The sequence below is a fragment of the Mus musculus genome, chromosome 15 (genome assembly GCF_000001635.26).
Source record: "Mus musculus strain C57BL/6J chromosome 15, GRCm38.p6 C57BL/6J".
Classification (NCBI taxonomy): domain Eukaryota; kingdom Metazoa; phylum Chordata; class Mammalia; order Rodentia; family Muridae; genus Mus; species Mus musculus.
The window spans coordinates 77,583,115-77,607,257 of NC_000081.6; the positions used below are offsets into that span (position 1 = coordinate 77,583,115).

General features: G+C 46.1%; 1 protein-coding gene and 1 long non-coding RNA gene across 3 annotated transcripts; one reads left to right on the plus strand and one right to left on the minus strand.

The window, feature by feature from the left end:
- Window positions 1–1,039: 1,039 nt before the first annotated feature.
- Window positions 1,040–15,428, minus strand: Apol10b (apolipoprotein L 10B). Of its 2 annotated transcripts, XM_006521088.3 has the most exons (5): window positions 15,384–15,428; window positions 12,881–13,666; window positions 8,962–9,035; window positions 5,575–5,701; window positions 1,040–2,697 (listed from the first exon to the last, which is right to left on the minus strand). In XM_006521088.3, the coding sequence occupies exons 3-5, from the start codon at window positions 8,996–8,998 to the stop codon at window positions 1,857–1,859; spliced, it is 1,005 nt and encodes a 334-aa protein (XP_006521151.1). In that variant the 5' UTR covers window positions 8,999–9,035; window positions 12,881–13,666; window positions 15,384–15,428; the 3' UTR covers window positions 1,040–1,856. The 2 variants fall into 2 exon arrangements, with proteins under 2 accessions (XP_006521151.1, NP_808488.2); NM_177820.4 differs by lacking the exon at window positions 15,384–15,428 and having other exon boundaries at window positions 1,044–2,697; window positions 12,881–13,011.
- Window positions 15,429–16,133: 705 nt separating this feature from the next.
- On the plus strand, window positions 16,134–19,746 carry Gm36245. The gene is made up of 4 exons (XR_384216.1): window positions 16,134–16,178; window positions 18,825–18,867; window positions 18,936–19,091; window positions 19,455–19,746. It is a non-coding gene; the product is annotated as a predicted gene, 36245 (long non-coding RNA).
- Window positions 19,747–24,143: the final 4,397 nt, after the last annotated feature.

Here is a 24,143-nt window from a genome sequence, read left to right on the forward strand (position 1 = left end):
AAGGGTTCATCACCCTTCACTTAAACACAAGAACCTTCTAGATCTAGGCCTTAAACTGGGCTCCTCCCACACCATAAAACTCCTTCTTCTCCCTCCCTCCTTCCCTCCCTCCCTCCCTCCCTCCCTCCCTCCCTCCCTCCCACTTAAGGTCCTTATTTGCTACTTCTTTCCTTGCCTTGTTCCTCTCAGCCCTGGATGTCAAGCTTTCCCATCATACTTCTCTCTACTACCCTTGCTCCCTTCCCCTCTGCCCCCGCATACCTAAATTGCTTTTGTCAGGAGGCACATGGCAGGATCCATAAAACAGTCCAGTGCTGGTAATCAGGACCAACTGTGACACTTCTTTCTCTAGTGCCCAGGGGTGTTCCACATTACCACACATCTCTAGCAGGGAGACAGAAGAGTGTTTTCATAGAGGTACTGTGGCATCCCAAGTAGCATGCTTTATACAAAACTTGGGAAAAAATGGTCCAGCCAACCATAAGGAAGCAGACAGACAAACGGTAGTCTATAGACACCAGGAAGAGCTCTGGTACTCTGAGACAGAACTAGGGTAATAATAGATAAGAAACAAGTGAAGTAGGAAGTAACCAGCATGGCCACTAAGGAAGGGACAGTCTGACATGCTTCCACCACTGGAGCAGAGCCAATAGGGTTTAGGCCTCCAGGAGGGTTGACAACTACTAGACATAAGGCTTGGTTGAATAATAATGCATATATTTTACTTGAAGTTCCTCTTTCATGAAATGTTCTCCCTGCCAACATTAAGGACTCCATGATAATTAGAAACAGCACAAGTCCGGGAGGGTGTGTCTAATGTTCCTCAGCAAAATGGTAAATGCTGAGATTCACAGGACCACCTTAAGGCTGTGGGAAAGAACTCTGAAAACATGAGTTCAAGAATGTTTCTCAATTCTACAAAATATAAGGATGCAACATGACTTTTAGGAGGGGCTTCATGGACCTGAAAATAACAGAGGCAGCTGCACTATTAAGTCAGTAGGGGAAAAGGAATAGTTAAAACAAACAAACAAACAAACAAACAAAAACCAAACAAGGTTTATATTTCAAGAGGAATACCAGAAAGTGAAGGAATTGTTATCTCAGGACCTTATCCCACCCCGTTAAGCCATCACAAGTTTCTGGTCTACCTAGAAATTCCAGGCCAGCTACATGATAAAGCCAATTAAAAAAAAAAAAGAATTTATAAAAAGTACTTTCTGCTTCCCAACCCCCCCCCCAAAAATATCTATGAAAAAAGTGCAGCAAAGCAAACCCACTAAAACAATATCATTTCTCAGATAGCTAAGCATTAGCAAGTCCAGCACAAGACCTCGAGGAGACCCCACAGATGTTCAGATGCAGCAGGGTGTTGTTAGAGTGATGAATGCTGACTTGTCTGCAGAGTCTCCACTCTGCCGGAAGTCGGATCCCCTTTTAGACTCCAGGTTCCTCTTCTCCTGGGATCTCCGGCCTTCTACATTGACCTCACTCTGCTCAGCCAGAGAAATTCAAACTCCACAACAATCTTTTCCCTGGACTTGACCTCAGGCTGTTTCCCTTGTTATAGCATGTTGCAGCACGGGTGTGTGTCCCTGTGCAGGTCTGGACTGCCAGTTCCATTCCCCGTGTTCCTGCATTTTGATCCAGTCACCATTTCTTTAGGCTGCTCTGCCCTTAACCCAGGTTTCCTGTAAGACACGTAACCTTCTCCCCTTTTATCAACTTTTGTGTAATCTTTTTGGAAAAACAAACAAACAAACAAACAGAAACTTCTGACATTAATGCTTAAAAAAAAAGGTCCCACCCCTTTACACATCATCTCCTCTGAACTCTTAGCTGCTTAGAGGATGGGGTCAGTGAGGCAGGTCTGACTGCAGAGCCTTATATATCTGCTCGAATACCTGCAGCTTCTCCTCCAGCTTGTGAGCCAGTTCCCGCAGTGCTCCAGCTGACTCTGTTTTTGCCCCATTATACAGATCTTTTGATTGCTTCACAAAGTCATACACATCCCACGCAAGGAACAAACTTGTAAACCCTACTGCTCTAAGCCTGGCTCCTCTGGTCATTGGGAGAACACCCTGCACAGAGCTTCTTTCACTGGATGTGAGGTTCCTGGCCTCTTCTCTAGGGAAAATGATGATTCTCGCTCTCCTCATGGCTCGGATGTGATCCCTGAGGATTTTGACTGCAGGGACTAATCCCACAGCTGTAAATAAAAGCTTGAATGTGATCTTAGACATGATCTTTACAATCTCTTCAAATACATTCATGCTGGCTCTAACCAGGCGACTGGCTTCAGATTCATCTGAGAGTCTCATTGATTCTTCCACAACGGTGGTCGTAAGACCAGTCACGGATGCTGTCTCCCCCAGACCCACAGAGGCTGCTGAGAGTAACAGACTGACCCCTTCTGTAAAGGGTACCAGACCCAAAGCAAGAAGGCCCATGGCTCCAGAGATAGCACTAGCAAAGGTGGACACCACATTGGAGATGGTGCAGTCCTTGTGCACCTGGTCAAGATGATCAGCCAGGTCTCGGAGCTTCCTGATGTGGTCCTCAAGTTTCTTCTTCAACTCAGGAAACTCTCGCAGAAACCGCTCATTCTGCTGCTTCCTTTCAGGTCCGTCATTTTCATCTGAGGGCTCCTGTGCTAAACTCTCCTTCAGAGCATCACGAAGTATAGCTCCCTCCTCACTGTGACAGAAGTCAAGTGCATGAGAAAAACAGCTTGTTGTTGTTGTTTTTTTTTTTTAAATAAAGGCTTATTCAGCCTTTAACTTTAGGATACAAACACAACAGGAAACAGTTTTACAGAGATCCAAATTTTTCCATTCTACTATGAACATTTGGAACATCCTAGACTCTCACCATCCTTACTCCATAGGCCACAGTGTGCATGGTAGAGTCAAGACACTGTAGTGAAAGGCACTTGATGAAAGGCTGCCACTCAAGGTCAGTGCCATCACTACCCGAGGGAACCCTGTGATGAGCACAGGGATGTGGGATCAGAGCAAACACTCATTACCTCAGAGAACAGTGTGTGTTGTGAGGGATGCACCTTTCCCAAGAGTCTCCCTTCTCCCTTTGGATGCTGGGAAGTCCTCTGCATTCCCTGAGCATCCAGCCTGCAGGAATGCCTGAGCTTGCCTGGGGACCCTGCAGCGGGACATACATACTGAGCATGCTAAAGTGGATTCCTCCATCTGAAAGTCTCCACATATGATCTCATGGGACAGTACACAGTGACAGCACACTTGCTTTAAAGCTTTGCACAGATCACCTGCATCTGCTGCACACAGTGTCAGCATTAGTGTTAGATTTGGGTCCCATCTTCAAGATACTCCATTAAACATCCATAAGTATTCCAAGTGGGGAAATGATAGGTCTGAGATACACTGTACCAAGAATTTCCTATAAAAATGCTCAATCTTGAAGACATGGGTATGATGGGGAATTTGGTGCCATTTCTGACCTCCAGAGGAACTGGAAGCCTAAGCCTTTGACCTTAGAGATCCCCTTAAAGTCCCTTGACTTGATAAGTTCTTGGTGTCCCTGTAAGGGATGGGCTATCATCTGCCCTCACTACAAGCTGGCCCTAAGTCTCCAACCACTTGTATGTGCAGAGTGGCTCCATCTCTCTCTCCTGGGGCAACAGTCCTGAGCAGTGTCCTCCTGGCTGCTGGAGGCTGTTCCAGGATGAATATTTTTCCTAGGGTGGGCCTTAGGTGTGCAGGTGTGATTTGAATCATCACACACTCAATGCAGGATACCTCATCCCGAAGACAGAAAATCTGAGGCCTGAAGCTCTTCAAATGTGACTGGTGCCTCTTTTCATTGGTTCACTTTAACCCCCTGTGCTATGTGACTTCTGACTTGATTTAAAATTTTCCCAATCCTATAGTTGGCTTAGAGTAGTCTTTCAGTCATTGCTGGTGTCAAATTAAGAAGGAAGGCTCACTGAGACTCTTTTCTCAGATATTGCCATTTAGTTGTTTCTGAGAATTTAATAATAAAACCCAAGCCAATCCCTTTAGAGCCATGAGATCTTCCAGATTCTTTGGCCTGCTGCCTGCTCTCTGCAGAAGGCCAAAGTTGTCCCCTTCCAGGCTGAAGTTCACAAGGACAATGGCAGCCTGAGGTGACTGGGACAGGACAGCTGCTACCAATCTTGGCTCCACACTGACTGCCAATCCTCACTAGTTCCTGACTCTCAACATGGCAGATTCCTGGAGACAGAGATCACCAGGCTAACAGACAGCATAGCTGATGCCAGTGTCTCTTTGTAACACCACAAGGCCATGTGCAAAGATGCAAGAGACCTGGAGATCATCTGTAGTAATTGGAAGGACAGAAATGCCCTGAATTTGTTCAAGACAAAAGGGGAAGCATTTTCCTCTGGTGTGTTTATATGGGGTCTCCTCAGATTCTCAACTTATGTGAATCATCCTCCAAACACACTGACTTTAGGAGTTGTCTGTAGCCATGTGCTCTCCTGATATTAAGTAACACTGTGTACAACAGAAGAAATATCCAAATAACTCTTAAGAACTCTGCAGTCTTTACAGACGGTGTATGGAGGGCACACTCATGAAAATCCCTACACACACATGAGGCATCAGAGCAGAGCAGGGGAAATGCCCCTTCTCCCTCTTACGTGTCTTCTGCTGGGTCTCTGACCGTCCTTCTCACTGTGCCTCCAACTCTCCCTCTCCTTCCAGCCCAGCTGGTCTAGCCTGCTACCAACACCTCCATTCCAGGGTCACTCACAGTCTCTCCTGACCCCTGGCTGCGACCCTAGTCCTGGTCTCTCTGGGCTTTGGGAAAGATGCTGGCACTTGATCTGCCTCGCTGATCTGTTGCTTATCCCAGACTGTCACCACATCCCATTAGACTGAACTCTCATTCTTGTGAAACAGCATGGGGCTATAGATTTGAGCGAAGACAGTCAGGGTCCAACCCAGCTCTGTGGCTCTGCTCCGTGAGCTCTCTGCCTCCTCATCCCACAGAAAGATCCTGATGTTACAGCTCCTCAGATGAGAGGAAAGGACTGAGACAGAACTTGGAAGATGGCTAGTTCAGTGTATATTTTCCTCACATGTCTCAAAATATATCCTTGATTTCTCAGTCCTACAGGAGACCCTTGGACCTTGTCTCTTCTCACTTTCAAAATTACCTTGCAAAGCTGACTTTCAGGAGGACCCACTGTGTGCTGGTCCCATACTAAGAACTCCACTGTGTGCCTGCCCTATGCTGAGAACCCTACATGGATGATCCTATCTTCTCACACTACAGTTTCATGGTAATGAAAATCAGGAAGTGGTAGTTAACTTGTCAAGGTCGTATAACTAGTGCATGGCAGAAATTGCCCTGACACCTTGAGCAACATCTTCAAACAACCTGAGGTGATTTCCACAAGGAATAACATGTTGTAAACACTCCTCTTGGATAGTTTAGAATGAGTTGGCCCATAAGGCCAATGCCTGGGACTGTCTAGAGTGTGTATGCCTGACCAGAAAATAACCCTCATTCTCCTGGTCTGGGGGAAAGCACTGAGTGCACACTGCAGGTCACCTTGACAATTCTGCTGCTTCCTCAAATGCCTTCCAGGCTCCATCTTCAGTTATCAGGCTCCTCAGATCTGTTTTCAAGAATTTTTCCGTGACAATATCAGCGACTCCATCAACACTTCGAGCTACTCCTATTTACCAGGAAAATAATGAAGTCAGATGACAGTATGGGGTTCCATGAACCTCAATTGTCTCTCCACTCACCTTCATCAGACCTGCTAATATGGAAGCATACAGGTTAGAGTCCTTTCCTGCACCCATTTCCCTGCCCACCGAGTCCTCTGGGAAATACCCAGGTTCCCCAACCTCTGTGATATTCCCCTTTTCCTATGTACATTGTCCCACCATGTCTCTGTCTGCTTCCCCCTGCCTCCCAGTCCCAATTGCTGGGAGACTTTCAGTGACCCCTAAGTTCCATTGTCCAACCCAAGGCTACCCAGCAGAATCCTGCTGCACCAGGAACTGTGAGGTTACATCCAGCTTTCAATAACTGCTACAGCAGGAAAACCCAGGGACAACCAGGTGGCTTAAGGCCAGAACAAGAACACAATCAACAAAGCCAGGGCCATATGACACCTTCAGAGCACAGCTGTCCTTCTACAGCAAGCTCTGGATACCCTAGCACAAGCAAAAAGAGAAAAAAGATCTCAAATCTAGTTTTATGAAGATGATAGAGGTCTTTAAAGAGGACATGATAAATCTCTTAAAGTAATATAGGAAAATAAACCAAACACGTAGAGGTCTTTAAAGAGGAAACAAATAAGCCTCCTAATGAAATACAGGAAAATGCACTTAAAACGTAAAGGAAATAAATAAAACTGTTCAAGACCGGAAAATCAAAACAGAAGCGATATAGAAAACACAAACGGAAGGAATCCTAAAGATGGAAAGTCCAAGGAGATAACAGGAACAACAGACACAAGAATCAGCATCGGGGCACTAGAGATGGAGGGAGAACCTCAGGCATAGGAGATACCTGATAAGAAGAAATAGATAAGTCGTTTAAAAAATTTGATCTAAAAGATTCTTCACAGAAGACAGGAAAATCCAGCATTGCAGGTTCCATTATGACCCCCAAATGCATAAGTAAAGGGTCTTAGGCTCAGCAAGCATATTTGGAAACAAGAACTTTACAGAAGTTAAGTAGTGAAGACCAAACGATGCCATAAATATAAGATACTAGTCAGTGGGACTGGGGTCCTCATGGCAATGAGATTCCAGATGTCTGTCTTCTGTCATCTATCTGTCTTTTCTTTGTCTTTCACATGTACACACCTGTCCCTGTGTGTCTGCCTCCTCTTCCTTCCATTGTTTACTGTGACCCTGCCCCACACATGCAGAGGGGACATCATGGGCAGAGGAGTGACCCTGCTCCCTCCACACACCAGGAAGTGGTGCTCACTGGCATCAACTTCCTATAAGTTCATCACAGACATCGGTGTCCATTGCTGAGAAATGACAGGCCACTTGTTGATGTCCACTGATTTTAAACCATCATGAGCCGTTACATGTCAACACTGTGGCGCCAGTGCCTTCAAATGTGACTTTGACGCGCTAGTAGGATCTCCATTACCTCATTGTGTCAGTAGTAGAATTTGTAACAAAGACAGAATGTATATCAATGTATATTGAACATGGGAAGGACTCAGGGCTCTCTGTAACCAATGAAAAAGCATGCATATCCGCTTGAACTATTGCATATATTGTGACTCTAGAGCCATTAATGCACAGACAGCAACTGCCAGGTTTGGCTGCCAGCTTGGGATGGACCCTTGTCACATTCAACCCTATCAACAGCAGCTTTGAACACTGAAGCAATTCCTGTCGAGGAGCAAGAGAGATTGGGATTTTTCTCCCTTCACAGCTAAGCTAGAGCATAGCTGGACTTGACCAGACTGTACCCTCTCACTGTCACCTGCAGGGCAGGAGCCTTCCCTTAGTTCCTTAATCTCCTCCACTGTCATAGCTACTCTGAGACATTGGGCTTCCTAGGTCCAAATGAAAATCGTGAAGCAATCGGCATTTCCTCCTGTCCCACGTGCTCTTTTCCATGTAGAAGAAAGAGCACGGAGTCGCTGGGGATAAGTATCTGCAGTCAACGTTGTGCTGTACTGACCTTTTCCCCACCAGAAATCAGTCCATTGCTTTGAATTTAGCCTTCTGTGAGTTCTTAAATATGGGTAGGAAATACCTAGGCTCTTTGTCAACATATCATGGGACTGACCTCTTGCCCAGTTGTGAATAAAATCCTTGCATCCCTGTGAAATCTCATGTCCAGTCTTCACCCCTCTGCACTGTGCAGCAGGACTGCCTTCCAGGGGCCTGCTACATCAGCCATTTGTGCTCTGCTGACAGTATTCAACCGCATTTCTAGTCCAAAGTTCCAAAGTCTCTCACATTCCTCACATAGATGTGGATTCCCCCTCCCGCTCCCTGTTCTCTTTCTATATAAAAGGAGTTGTAGTGGCCCAAGGAGTGGCACTATAGGGGGTGTGGTCTTGTTGTAGTAGGTGTGGCCTTGTTGAAGGAAGTGTGTAAATGATAGGGTGGGCTTTGAGACCTTCCTCCTGGCTTCCTGGAAGACAGTCTGTTCCTTGGCTTCCTTTGGATGAAGATACAGAACTCTCAGCTCTGCCTGCACCATGTCTCCCTGGATGCTGCCATGCTCCTTCCTGCCTTGATGATAATGGAACCTGTAAGCCAGGCCCAATTAAATATTGTTTCGTGTGTGTGTGTGTGTGTGTGTGTGTGTGTGTGTGTGTATACAGATAGAGAGGGGATAGAGAGAATATCATGTTTTCCCAGAGCTCCACAGGAGAGATGTGCACAGTGGTAATGAAGAGAGAAGCAGGGACTGCAAACTGAGGGATCACATCTCAGCAGCCATTAAGAAGTATAGAATGTACTGGAAGGAGGCAAGACTGTCAAGCCTTTCTTTATTTAGCTTTATTTTATTTTATTCTATTGTATTTTTGAGATAGGGTCTCATTGTGTAGACCTGCTATGCCTGGAACTCACTGTGTAGACCAGGATGGCCTAAAACTCACAGAAGTAAACCTACTGCAGCCTTGCACAGCCTGAAGCATGCACACCACACACAGCAGGGCCATATACTCTAAGGTCCCTCCCCTAGGGATAGACGTCCTCCAGGGAGGCTCCATGTCCTGTGAGTTACATAACCTCCCCAGACATCAGCACCACCTGGAGTCCAAGCGTTCAAATGCCTGAGCCCCTGTGAGTATTGCACACTCAAGATATGCAAAATGGCCACACATGGGTGGGTCGCTAAGATCAAAGGGACCTGGTTAGGACAAGGAAAAGTTGTGGCATCTCCTCTTCCATTGGAACCCTTGTGAGATGGAAACACACAGAGAAAGAGAAATTCATTTACCTTGCTTGAGGTCTGTTGAGCACCAAGCTCTAGCCATTAGAATTTGACAGGTTTTTTCTTACTGCTCTCCAGGTCTGCAGGCGGGAGGGAGCAGAACAAACAAATGAATAAACAAAGCCATGATACATTGCCATGGATCCCTGCAGAGAAGTGAGCTGTAAAGTAAAGGTGACAGTCAGATGCTCCTCAAGGGAGCCCTGCACTTCTACTTAGAGGTGGCAGTCATCTGGCTCTCCCCTATCCCCTCATCCTGGCCTTGTCAGAGCCCTCCTGTCCTGCTAGTATCCATGGGGGATGTCACCTGCTAGAGATATGGCCATGAAGAAAAAAACTATATATAATCTACACACAGGAGAGACAATAAGAGATGTTCTGCCAGTTACTAGATGGGAACATGCAATTGATGACAATAGTAAATCATTTCTGTGTCTGTGACACAGAGCTTCTCATTCACACCTTATTAGGGACCAGCATCATTTATGAGATGAGAACTCTCATGAGCCTTATTGTAATGTGGAGGAAATGACTGTAAAGGTTTGCAAAGTTGACAGTAGTGCCACAAAGGGGACTTGACCTGAAGTGTTATAAATATTACCCCACCTTTTAGATATGAATTTCCACTCTCTTGAACCTACATCAGCATCTCCTGCTCTCCCCATGTGATTGTGAGGGGCTTCTTGCCCGAGGCACCTCACCTGCATCAGGGCCTGTGCTATGTGACAGAGGTTAATTCATGAGTGACACAGTGCTTCCCAGAGCCCACACACTCTCTGTGTTTCTTCAGGATCCTGCATCCCCTCAGAGCTGGAGTCCCGCCAGACCCTGTCCCTGTATCTGCTCTGAATAAATCCAGGCCTCTGCCCTCTTCTCTGAATGTTCAACCTTAGGCAATTTCTTTTTATCTTCTTCTTTTTTAAAAAAATTGATTTATTCATTTAATGTGTGTGAATACACTGTCTTCAAACACACCAGAAGAGGGCATCAAGTCCCATTACAGATGATTCAAATTGTCCGGTGAACATCAATAAAAGAAAACTCTCCCGGAAAAAACAAACAAAAAAATCAAAAACAAAAACAAAAACAAAAAACAAAACAAAACAAAAAACAAAACAACAACAAAAAAACAAAACAACAACAAAAAACATCTTTACTGGGGATTATTTGCTCTAAGATAGTTCAAGAAGCAAAACGACAGGATCACAGAGCATCAACACTGAAGTTTTCACAGACTTGAGACTCCTGTGTATGAAATAAATTGTGAGAACCTAAGCTCACACATTCAGTGCACTCATGAGCTATGGGCATTCTCCCTGGATTTACAGTGCACAGCAGCAGCCTTCAATAGTCAGCTGATCTGACCTGCATGTTGGAGAACCTCAGCACTGGAGAGAGAGGCTGAGGGAGGAAGCTGAGGCTTCGCACGCAGACCCTAGATCCAACTGAAATCAAACATCACTAGTGCTAATTGCGGTGTGTGGCGAGGGCTGCAGTTCCATGGAGGAAAGCCCCTCAGTGTACGAAGTTTGTGCACAATCCCTACTGATGCAAACAGACAAGGCAACCAGTTTGTGTGCAGACTTCAAGTTCCCTGGTGATTACAGTCCCTTCAGAGCTAGGGAATGCCCATGAGTGTGTACAGAGCCTGTCAGCAGCAGAGGGACATTAATCAGCTCTCAGCTGCAAGGACAGTGGAAGCACATGGTGACAGCTAGAGGTGGCAGGGGCTCTGACACTCTGAATGCTGGCTACTCTCAGTCTTCATAAAGCATAACACACACTGTTTAATGACCTTAAAGTGTGTGCAATTTGCCCCTGTTCACCTCAGCTACTGGGCTGGGCCAGCCTGGACTTCCCCTGGAGTGCCTTCCCAGCCTCCCAACTAGTGACTTGTGGTCTCTGGTTGTTGGCATTTAGTCTAGGCTCTATCCAACAGTTGCCTGGTGTAGTGGCTATTCCTGGTTGTCAACTTGACTATATCAGGGATGAACTACAATCCAGAATTGGGTGGCTCACCAGTGATCCTAATCTGGAGACTGGGGGACACAAGTTTCTGACCTTGATCTTGGTATGGAGATTTTGAGGCATAGTGGCTATGAATTCCAGAAGATTATGACAGGGAGATCTCTGAGTTCAAGATCATCTGGGATTAAAGGCATGGTGGCACACAATATTAATCTGGGCTACACCTTCTGCTTGAGACCTACATAAGGATATTGAAAAAAGGAAGACTCCCTCTCTTTCCTTTGCATGCTTGCCATGTGAGACTGAGCAACTGCTAGATCCTTGGACTTCCATTCACAGCTGCTGCTGACCATTGTTGGGAGAACTCAGAGATCTCCCTGTCATAATCTGGAATTCATAGCCACTATGCCTGCAGACTGTAAGTCATCAACAAATTCCTTTACTATATAGAGACTACCCATAAGTTCTGTGACTCTAGAGGACCCTGACTAATACACCTGGCAATGCCCATGGTATGCCTGACTCACTATAAAAATGGCTTCTTGCCCCCTCCTTTCTCTCTTCCTCTCCTGCCCTTGCTCCAGCTCCTTACCCCCTCTCTCCTTATTCCCCTCTCCCCTCTCTCTCCACGTGCTCATGGCTGGCCTCTACTCCTCTACTCCTCTGCTTGCTCTCTCTCTCTCTCTCTCTCTCTCTCTCTCTCTCTCTCTCTCTCTCTGTGCCTTTCTCTCAACTCTGCTTCCTATGGTCCTGAATAAACTATTCTACACTATACCTTCTTCCTGTGGCTGGTCCCTCAGCGGGAAGGGATGCCTCAGCATGGGCCCACAGAGAAGCCCCCTTCCCCCACACCTGTCTGTACATCCACCAAACACACCCCTTCTTCTCTTTCTTTTTATAAAACACAACACTGGTCCTCCGTTCTCTTTTCACACTTGTAGCCCCTGAGGGACTCAATGGTGGACTTCCAGGGGTGAGTCTACCCCTTGAAGCATGCCTTCCAGGACACCAGAAGAGGACATCAGCCTCTTGGGGCTCTCAGCAGGGCAAGCAACTCCAGCTCCATCCATCAGGGGACAAAACAGAGGACTAGCGAAGGCTGACAATCCCCATGCCACAGAGCTCAGAGCAGAGAAGTAAAGGAAACAAGAACCCTGTCTCTGGATGGAAGACTAACCCTGGGGATTTCACACTTCTTTCTCCCTTTGCTGCACGAGAGCCCACTGCACTGCAGTCTGCCCTCGTGTAGATGAGACCTGTGTGATGGGCCTGGGGAATATGTAGAGCCTATTTTCCATCCATTCCCGGCTTCCCCTCCACACCTGCACACACAAGACAGCCTTAGCTTCATCCTCTGTCCACGACAGGGGAGGCAGAGGCTAGGTGAGAACCAAGGAATGTCGCCTCTCACCTACCTGTTCAGCCTCCTTGAGGCACCTTAGAATAGTCACTGCCTGTTGTGCCTCAGTTTTTCCTCAGTGCTCACACTGCAGAGCCAAGCAAAGCTGTGCTGAAACTGAGTAGTTTGTCTGTACATCTTACTCAAAGCCTCATTCTCTTTGGTCAGGGAGAGCACCCCAAGGCCAGCATGGTTGATGGCTCTGTGTTCAAGACTCCTCCACTTCCTCTTTCTGTTTTGGAGCTATCTAAAATGTCTGAGCACAGAGTTGTCTTCCTGCCTGAGACCTCTAATCATGTCTTAGGCAGCCCTACAAGGAGGGTCAGGCCCAGGCAGAGTGGGGATCCTATCTGAGGGATTCCATGTCCTCTTCTATGCACAGGGTAGAGGGGAGAGAAGCAGGCAGAGCTCATTTGACTGGAAGTCCAGCCCTCCATCTGCTGAGCCTGTGGCCATTGTTCATCTTCCCTGAGCTCGCCCATCCTTGTAGCCATAACCCTTCTCCTCCAGAGCCATTGAGAGGATGAACATGTGGGGAAAGCATGATCCCCAACTCACCAAGGAATCTTCCTGCAGCCACGTTTGGATGTGTCCCAGCTGTCCTTAGCTGTGTGGTTCCAGTCACCAGCTGCACATCTGAGACACACCAGACACAAGCTCTGGGCCTGATACACTCAGTGCACGAAAATGAAAGTAAAATTTCTGTCTGAGGGAGGATTCCTCTGACTTGAGGATTACCTTTTACGGGGCTCTCGGGAACTGGTTTTAGGATTGGCCATAGCTGTCCATGATCTCTGATTACCTTTCTTCTATGATTTAAAAGGGGGTTCCTAATCTCCTTTTTCCAAGGACAGGCACCAGGGAAGAGCCCAGCTGGTTATCAGGGACAGTGCTAGTCTCAGTACTACTGGAGCTGGGGCGTTTTTTGTCATTTATCCCACACAAGCTCGTACCTGTGTCTCCTTGAGTCCCCTCAGAGCATCCAGGGAGGGGCAAAAAATCCCCGAGTTTGCTGCAGGGGGGAGCAGGGGATGGAGAAAGCAGAACTTCTGAGGGAAAGCACAGAGGCATGCTGCCAGCATGCCCCACCATGTTTGCTGTGGGAGAGGGCCTAGGGTGGGGGAAGGGAGACCTGCAAGAGTGCAGAAGCAAGCTGCCTGTGCACTTCAACCTGGGAGGGATGATTATTAAATCTGAAGAGTAAAGATCTGTTTCTGGTCTAAATCTGCGACGTGGACGTCACACCTTTAATTCCGTTCTTGAGGCCGAAAGAAACAACTTCAATCCACATCTTTCCAGCAGAGAAAACAACTTCTGATCTGGACCAGGCTTTTTACTGGAAGTCTGCAAAAAAAAAACAAAACAAAACAAAAACAAAAACAAACAAACAAAAAAAAAACCATGGAGAAAGAAAGGAAGAGTTTGTTCCTTCCTTGCCTGCTTGCTCTCATCTTGTTAGCAAGTTCATTCTCTCTCTGGCTTTTCAGGCACAGAGTCACATCACCATGATGGTCTGCACTGGGATTCCTTTCCCACCCTTGGGGATGGGCAGGCCTCTACTTCAGCCAAGAGGTAAAACCAATTCCCGGACATTGCACATCTGTTCTCTGCTCTCCACCTGCAACTGTGCCTGCCCTTGAGTCCGTCTCTCCCCGAAGTGCCCATAAGGACTCCACCCCTCCTCCCAAGAACCTCTGGCCTCAGAAGCCCATACCCATGCTCCTAAGCTTACAGAGGACCAAGCCAATCAGTGCAGTGACAGGGAAGCCTCTCGCCTGAACTCAGCTCAAACTACTCAGTGATCTATTCAGTACACTGGTGGGTTTAGGTGTCATTTACATATGTGTCCTAGTTATAGTAAAGCCAGACCCAGTGTCCACAGACTCCACTCCCAACAGACATGCCCACTTAGACATTGACCAGCCACCAAGAACAAACCCAGAGCTTCAGACATCCCTTCACCAAGACACCCACCAACCACAAAACTGACCATCCGAGCCACCTGCCATCCCAGAAAACCCCTGAGGCCACCTGCCTGAACTTAGTCACCTTGTTCCCTTTTGGTCTCCTCTGCTGTCTCAATCTACCTTGGAGGCCCAACAGCTCAACCTCTAACTCTGCATCCATCGCTGAACTGATCTTTCATGAGAAGAATATTTCATAGCCCAATAAAATGGAATGACATAGTCCAGCTTTGCCTGTGTTTGGTTGTAGATGTTTTTCTTGGTCGATAATGGTTTCACTGAGGCTGTGTTTGCGTAGACCCTGTGAGAGTCAGGCTGCAGTAATGGTGCCACGCATAAGTCACTGAACTACCTACTGAATATGAGTTACAGCTTTTGCGAATTTGGAGGTAAGAGGTCGTTGTTAGGTATCTGCCTCTACCGTCTGCCACTTTAGGTTTTTGAGACAAGGTCTCTCAGTTAACCCGGAGCTTGCCATTTGGACAAGACTGGCCAAGTGAGCTAGCAGGATCCCCTTACCTCTGTCCCCTGGTGCTGAGATCTCAGACAGGCCACACACCCTTGTTCTTTACAAGGGTTTGTGAATCCACTTTTACTCTTGGCAGCCACAGGACTCAGCCCAGCCTCAGCTACAGAGCAGGTAGGAGCCTAGCATGGGTTAGCCAAGACTTTCTCAAAACAAACAAACAAACAAGCAAACAAACAAACAAACAAAGGCTTAGACAGGTGGCTCAGTGTGTAAAGAGATGCCTGAGTTCAGATTCCCAGTACATCACAAAAGCTGAGTTTGGGGCACCTGCCTGAAGCATCAGAACTGTGGAGTCAGAAACAGACACACACTGACAGACTCACATCCATATATATACTCACATTCCATATATATCATATATAATATAATCTTTAGCCAGGCTCTGGTGGTGCTGTCAGAGTCCATGACTTGTGAAGAACAATACCCCAGACTCAATTAGAATACAACAGCAAAGAGCATTTATTCTGCAAAGAAGCCTCATGCAGGGATCTACCATTTGTTGGGATGGAGGACAGAAGTGTGGGATTTGCCAATTTAATGCCTGTTTGGGTAGAAGTGGACTACTCACCTGTCTTTCCCTTGATTGATTGGTTCTCTCTCCAGGCGTTGAGAGAGTTTGGCTGATTAACTATACTTGGCTCAAGCTAGGTGGCAGGGCACCTTCTCCAGCTCCTGATTGGCTGCCCGTGAGGTTTTCTCAGGCTAGGAAGTGGGGCAGCTTCCTGACTGGCTTTCTGGAATGGGTAGTGTTTCCTGGAATTGACTGTGTTGGACTTTCCCAGTACAGAGAAACAGAAACTTAGGCCTTGGAGCTACTCTGGACTTATGAGATCCTACCTGGCACAAATGAAAATAAAATCTAGAGGCTGGGAACCTATCTCTGCGGCTAGAAGGCTTGCCTGCCACCAACAGCTCTGGCTTTGATTCCCCAACACCACATGGCAGCAGCAGGAGGATATGAAATTCAAGGCCATCCTCAGCTACACAGCGTGTTGGAGGCTAGCCTGAGCTATATGAGATCACTGGCCTGAGGCAGTGGGCATGAGAATGGCAAATGTCATGATTGTGTTGTGACCACAAGAATATCACTGAGGTCCACATGGCTCTTACCACAAAGCTTCAAGGTGCTCAGCAGGAACCTATAAATAAGCAAGAGAAAGCCTACTTTACAACTGTTTTCAAGGTGGAGCCTGGATTCTCAAGCTGCCCAACAAAACATCCAGGACTGAACTTCCATTATAGTAAGCATCCAATAGAAATAAAAGCTCAGCCTGGGAGGCAGGTCTTGCCTGGTTGCCATAGTAATCTCCAGTGAGTTGCCTGGAGCTGAGAGCTTTCATTGGGCCTGGGATGTACACTCCAGGTACCTAATGGGAAATTTAAAGGGTGTCAGGGAGTAGGCAGGGAGGACCATGGGTAAATGACGGGGGCAGACCAGGCGTGCTAAGAGTGGATAGAGTGGTGTCCACTGGAAGAAGGGGTTCCTGCAGAGGAGCTACTCTAAGAGGACCAGAAAGCAAGTCCAAAGGCTAGGAAGGCTGCTGCAGAGGCTGATCAGGGGTTAAGAGCAATGGCTGCTTTTCCAGAGGTTCTACTTCCAACCTTCCCACAGCAGCTCCCACCCATCAGTACTCCAGAGAGAAGCACAGACATACATGCAAACAAATGCCCATCACATACAATAAGATTTATAGTTTATTAAAGTGTAGCAGAAATGTGTTAGTCAGAGATGAGCAGTTGCTTTATCTGGAGACATAAAAGAAGGTACCGGCAAACAGGGAGAAGAGTTCAAGTTTACAGGAGGTCAAAGAAAGGATTAAAGGAGTCATGTGATTAGCAAGGTGAAGTGTATATGGGTGAAAGGCAAAGGAGTCACAGGGAGAGGTACAGGGATCTTAGACAGCGTGGTCACAGACATTGGAAACCACGTGGCTGAGAGTTTTAGAAGGGAATGAAGAATTTCTAAGGAAGGTTTGACAAAAAGTGATCATGAGTCTTATTTGGTATCGTTTTCTTTTTAAGAATATGTATGTGCCTCTGTGTGTGTGTGTGTGTGTGTGTGTGTGTGTGTGTGTGTGTATGCTCCTATGAAGGCCAGGACCTAGAGCTTACTCTTTCTAGACTGGCTGTGCACCAAGTTCCTTGGATCCAGCCTCTCTCTCCTTACACTGCCAAGCTTACAGGCATGTGCCAACACACCCAGAGTTCTCCTGGGTCCTGGGGATCTGAACTCAGGTCCTCATACCTGCGTGATGGACACTTTACCATGAGCCATGATTTGCTTGGTCTGGTTTGGCGGTTTGATGTTTGCTTGTTTGTTTTTAAGGAAGTGTTGGGATAGCTCAAGATGGCTTCCAACTAGCTGTGTAGCTGAGGCCTCTTTGAGTCCTCCTGCTTGGACTTCACTTCCATACCCAGCTTTATTGATTGTATTGCCTTGGTTTAGGGTTTTTGAGACATGGCCTCATTTATTTCATTATTACTTGGAACTCACAATACTACTGCCTCTCTCTGCCTTCAGAATGCTGGATGGACCAACATGCCCTTAAGGACCTCTCCCTCTCCCTCCCTCTCTCCCTCCTTTCTAACCTCACCCCTTCCATCCCACACTCACTTCTGCCATCGCCCCATCCCTTTCTGCTTCCCTTTCTGAGACATATTCTCACTGTCTAATGCTGGCTGGATTTTAGTGCTGACCAGGCTGGGCTGCAACCCTAAGAGATCTACCTATCTCTGCCTCCTGAGTGCTAGGATGAAAGGCATGTGTCACCATGCCCAATGAGAGTCTTATTTTTAGGGTGTTTTATAGGGGCAAAAAGGAAGCTTTGAGGTGAGGACAGTGTTTAGAGAACAAGACGTTATCAGAGGCCATTTGACGTTTTAGAGAGAAACTTCATCAGAGTGGGAATTTTTGAGACCATAGAACAGCAGGTGACACTGAAGCAATGATAAAGGGGGACACACAGAGAGAGAGAAAGAGAGTCGGGGGACTTAGGAGAAGGAGAGATGATAGAGTGTGGAGGGTGGAAGGTCTGATGGACAGGGAATTGGAGAGCATGATAAGATTAGAGGGGACATCATGGCAGACAGAGCCAGTGAGAATGTTAAAGGCACTCAGTGCTGATGTTAGATGAGCCAGGTAGAAGTGTGTGAGTGTGAAAAAGGAGATGTACCAGGAGCAGGAGGGATGGCTCACTGTGAAAGAGCCCGGGCTGCTCTTCCAGGGGAGCCCAGTTCAGCACACTCAGGTCAGGCAGCTCACAACCACCAGCTCCAGGACATCCAGCGTGCCTTCTGACTTTCTTGTGTACCTACCTACACACACACACACACACACACACACACACAGAGAGAGAGAGAGAGAGAGAGAGAGAGAGAGAGAGAGAGAGAGAGAGAAATGAAAAATAAAATTAATCTTCACCCATTTATTTTATTTTATTCTATTTTTTATGTATGAGTGTTTTGCCTGCATGGATGTCTCTGCACCATGTGCATGGGGGCCAGAAGAGGGCGTCAGATGCTCTTGGCCTGAGATGATTGTGAGACTCCATGTGAGTGCTGGGAATCAAACCAGGATCTTCTGGAAAGCAGCCAGTGCTCTGGCCACTCAGCCATCTCTTTGTAAGGGCTAAGGTCAACCTGCTTGCTCAAGGGCAGACAACTTCCTGGTGTGCTGGGGCTGCTGTTCATGTAAACTAAAGAGTCATATGTGTCTTCACTTCAGCTAGCAAGGTTGGTTCAGCTGCACAGGCTGTGCTTGATCACACATAGGTGGGACGTACATAGACAGGAAGTACAGCAGGATGTATGCTTGCCTCCCATTGGATGAAGGCTGGAAGCACTGTAGCCTTGCGGGTTTCACCTTTAAGAACACCTGACTAACCCAATTCCTTGCCAGTCTCTGGGAATCCCAGCTGTAGACTTAGACAGTGTCCATCCTCCTGGCCAGTATTTAATAAAGCTTGTTTTAATTGGATGATCATTTGGTCTTTCTCCTTGCAATTTTCAGGTCTAACGCGGTCCAGTCTCCAAAGCTTTTGTAAAAGAAAGAGGTAAGTATGGATAAATTCAACATCCAAATCCTGTGCTCAGACCTGAGTCACTCACTGTCTGTCTCCAGGTGTCTGAACTGATGTCTACCAAAAACGAGGAACAGAATGAAGACCAATCTGAGGGTGTCGTCATCCCACATATCCAGGACCACCACTGCCTAGCCATTCTGGCTTTCTGTTTTTTCTTTCCACTAGGCTACTTAGCCTATCGCTCTTCTTGCAAGGTGACACTCTATACAATTCCTCTTCACCCCCTCTCTCGGCCCGCATCCCCTGTAGATTCAGATCCACACCCCATGTTGGGTCTTCTCAGCTTCCCACTTCACCCTCTATCTCAGAATCCTTTAAAAAAAGAAAGAAAGACATTTTAGTTGCATGTATCATATGCCTTCAGAGTCCTTCAGCGGTGTCAAATTCCCCTGGAGCTGGAGTTATAGGCAGCTGTAAGCCCCTGACATAGGTACTGGGAACCGAATTCAGAACTCTGTCAAAGCAGTGTGGGCTCTTTCTTAACTACCAGGCTCTCTTTCCAGCCCCCATCTGAGAACCCACAAAATGAATCTTTTTCCTTCTCCCCTAAAACCCAGACAAGAACATACATAGAACAGAAGGAATATGAAAAGGCCAAAGCCACCTCCAGATGCACCTTCGCTTTTGTCTTGAGCTCCATCGCTGGAGGGTCCATCATCTTTTTCTGCTTATTCTCCCGACTCTTCTTTATGTGACCTCTGTCAAGGCCCATGACTGGCCGATCAGATATATACAACAACGCACCCAAGCCTGTCTGCAGCTTTGGATTCCCTGGATACATTCTCTTTAATGTGTGAAGTGCCGAGCTGATTGAGATCAGAAATAAAATTTGTCACAACAATGAAAGCATGCTGTTCCCAGAGCCTGTATAGTACTCCATCTGGCACTTCAATGTCACAGTCAACAGCAGAGGTCGACTGGATGTCCTAAAACTAAATTCAATTTGGAAGTTCTACCTGCAAAACACAGGTCTTTGTGGACTCTGGTGCTTGATGGAGACCCAGGATGATGGCAGGAATGACTCATGCCTGGGGATGGAGAGAAATCGGGGCACCCATTGCACCATTGCAGCTCTAGTCACATTGCTGGGTTGCCCACAGCCAATGCTCTCGGAACTGTCTTTTTTTTTTTTTCTTTTTCATTGACTGCAAATTTGTCAGGAAAGGAAGGCCTTTCCTGTGTGCCAGCAAGCTCTCTGTCCCTTTTATTAATTTTTTTAATTATGTTTTAATTTGCTTTTATTTTATTTTATTATTTTGGCTTTTTCCTCTGTGTAGCCCTGTCTTGAAACTCACTCTGTAGCAAGCTGGCCTTGAACTCACAGAGATCAACCTGCCTCTGCCTCTGCCTCTGCCTCTGCCTCTGCCTCTGCCTCTGCCTCTGCCTCTGCCTCTGCCTCTGCCTCTGCCTCTGCCTCTGCCTCTGCCTCTGCCTCTGCCTCTGCCTCTGCCTCTGCCTCTGCCTCTGCCTCTGCCTCTCAAATACCGGGACTAAAGGTGAGCACCAGCACCGCCCAGCCCTGTGTCACTGCTCTTTTAGTGACTTTACTCATCAGTCTGAACCATGTTTCCTTACATCTTTATATGATGTGAGTTTTTACTGGGGCCAAAAAATATTACCTTTACCTTATTAGGTCCTGGAGTGTTTTATTTTTATAAATATTCCTGAACATTTGCTGGAGTACAGTTCAACCTGACCCACCCAGATCTTCTCTCTACTCCTTTCCCATGAGCATCTGAGAATTATTTAGTCAATGACTCGTCTTATGCAGGCTTCTGTTCACTCTCAAAACCCAGGACAAATGGATTAGGGGCCTATTTAAGAGATCAAAGCAGACCTGCCTACCAGGTTCTCCCAGCATCCTCATTCCCTACCCTTTACAGGATATGGCTGGCATACTCTGCCCTCTACCCCAACTCTCCAGCCCAGGGACTGAGCTGCCCTCCCCCCACAGAATCTTTCTTATATAGTCCAGCCATTTTGGTTGCCCACCCCTTTTGTACATTGGGCCTCCTGGCTGCTGCAGCTGGTTCTCCTCTCTCCTCTCTGTTAACTCTCCCCTCAGCCTACTTGCCTACCCCATCAGGGTGATGTCCACTCTGGCATCTCCCAGATGTCCCACCTCTGGCTATGATCTCCCTTTTACCTACAGTAAATGGTTTCCTCCACCATACCGAAAAGCAGTTATGGCCTTTCCTTTTTTATTTCTATTAGTTTTTCATTTATCCCCTCCTCAGTGCTCACTGAAGGAGGAAATTTTCTCACTTTGGCATGTAGGACCTTCCCCCTTTTCCTTCATCCTCCATGGCTCAGAAGATACTGAACCCCAGTAGTTCCAAATGCCTGATTCTCCAGCCTGGGCTAGCCTCCTCCATCTATCCTGTGTCAGCATGTACTTCACTCACAGCAGATCTCCTGCAGACTCCTGGGTTCTCTCCATGTCTTGTTCTCTTCTCTGTCTTGTGAATTCTAGCTTCTCTCAGTTCTTGCCTTTGTCCTTAGCCTAATGTTATAAGGAAACTTTCTCATGCTCCAAGTTGAAATCTATAATGTTAAGCAGACACACACACCACATATCACACACACAAAACAGACACACATACCCCACACATACACGTTACACTCATACCACACATACATACAACACTATAACACAGATAAACACATTTACATAAAAATATGTAGACACCACACATTACATAAAAATCACACTTACACCATACATACACACACAACACACATACACGTGCACACACATACACACCACCAATCATACCACAAATAAATACACACACATATAACACACCTACTAGGTGAAGCAGAAAATGACTATACCACCAGCTTATTTTTGTCCTTAGTTTTTATACCTTTTTGGGATAATTGATCACATGATTTTCTAAGGTCTTTTATTTAAATATACATAGTTTAAGTAAAGTTACTTAAACTTACACAATAAATGTAAACTAGCAATCCATATCATAGATTAATAATGTTTAAGGAGTTAAAACAGAATTGTTTAGAGGTCTTTCCATCAAGACTAGTACCTGCCTAAACATTCATTATATATTTTATGTCTTCACGAGTTCAGTATAAGTTTAAAGCAATAGTTTTTATGTCACAAGTTAGCATGGTTTTTTCAAGAGACAAATCATCTGCCTTCTGCTTACTATTTTGAATTCTTTTACAGATGAACTAGTCCATCATTTATTTTCTGTCTTTGCACCTGCAATAAATTACCCTTTCCCATTTTATGACCTTTAGTTATTAGATAGTGGCCTCATTCCTTACCTAGAAGGAATAGAATCAAGGAATGTCCCTTGATGGTAAATCAGTTCCAAGCCTGTTTTCTTTCTCTAGTGCAATTAGTTTATAACACATGACAATTCACTAATCATTAAAATCCAATGTCTCACATCTGAGCTGTATGTCCAGATCTTGGGTCACTTTTGATTTAGTGATTTTCCTCATCAGTATGAGCCACATTTCCTTACATGTTTACATGGTGTAATTTTTCATAATGCCAAAAAAAAATATTGCTTTTACCTTGTCAGTGCCTGGAACCTATGGGAAGGTGGACAGCAAGAACTAACTCTACAAAGTTGTTCTCAGACCTCCACAGATGTACTGTGGTATGTGCGCTCACATACACACACTCATAATAAATTTAAAGAATTTTAAAATAAAAATTAATGTTTGGAAGACTGCATACCAAGAAGATATATGGGCCAAGCTTCCTGCCTTTTATTCTCCACTCAGACATGAGCACTGCCATTGAAACCAAGCATCAGTAGCTCAGGCCTCTCTTGCCAGAGCTTGGGAGGCTGAGACAGAAAGATTGCTAGGTCTAGCCCAGCCTGACCTCCATAGTCACTTTCTCAACAAAATAGAATGAATGAGGCTGGGGAATGCTCCCTTGTTAAGAACTGGCTCCTCTTTCAGAGAATACCTGTTTGATTCCCATCACCCACAAGGCAGCTTACAACCCTGTGTAACTACAATTTCAGGGCATCTGACAACCTTTGCTGACTTCTGCAGATACTGTTAATTCTTGGATTCACCAGAAAGCCCAACTCCACCATTTTGGGCCAAATTTTAAGCAAGCATTTATTAACTAGTAAATATTGACTTTAGCCAGGACCATTGCCCCCTGAATTTCCCAGCTAAAACGGCTTCACGCCACTTGTTGCAGGGGCATATAAGGACAAACCGAAAGGATGCTGTTTTCCCATGAGGATTTGTTATTTCCCAAGAAGTACAATTCCCAGCATTCCAGGAAGTGACCTGGTTCCTGAGCAGGTGGGATTTACAAGTTAATTTTAGGAGTTACCTCTCTCCCAGGAGTTGCACATCAGGCCAAAGCTTTGACATTGGATGGGTGTTTGTTTATTTTTGAATCTAATAACAATCAGAGTTACTATCTAGAATGACCCTGGAAATGGAAAGGGCCTCTAGGTATATATTTTATTTCAGTTCCCCCCCTTTTTAAAATATTTTTTATTATAGCCAGATTATAGTCTCAAATGGTTTGTTTAGGAAAATAATTTCTTAAATCCATATGTAACAATTTTTGCATAGAGCAGGTCAAGTTTCTTATATTGTAGGACTCTTTTGCTTAATCTATCAATTGACAAGTGTGGGCCTGTCTTAGTCAGGGTTTCTATTCCTGCACAAACATCATGACCAAGAAGCAAGTTGGGGAGGAAAGGGTTTATTCGGCTTACACTTCCATGCTGCTATTCATCACCAAAGAAGTCAGGACTGGAACTCAAGCAGGTCAGGAAGCAGGAGCTGATGCAGAGGCTATGGAGGGATGTTCTTTATTGGCTTGCTTCCCCTGGCTTGCTCAGCCTGCTAAAGAACCCAAGACTACCAGCCCAGAGATGGCACCACCCACAAGGGGCCTTTCCCCCTTGATCACTAATTGAGAAAATGCCTTACAGTTGGATCTCATGGAGGCATTTCCTCAATTGAAGCTCCTTTCTCTGTGATAACTCCAGCTGTGTCAAGTTGACACAAAACTAGCCAGTACAGGGCCCATTTCTGGTGTGTCAGTTGGTTTACAGGTAGCTATTTGTCCTTACACCAGGGGGTTTCCTTTTGGCTCAGTCTATCATCCTGTTTTGTGAGACAATTTGTTCCTTTTACAACTACTCTCATTAAGCTGACATTAAGATGTTGTTATCGGGGCCCAGAAAGAGTGAGTGGTAAGTCAACTGCTGTGCAATGAGGGAGTTATTAGAAGCATG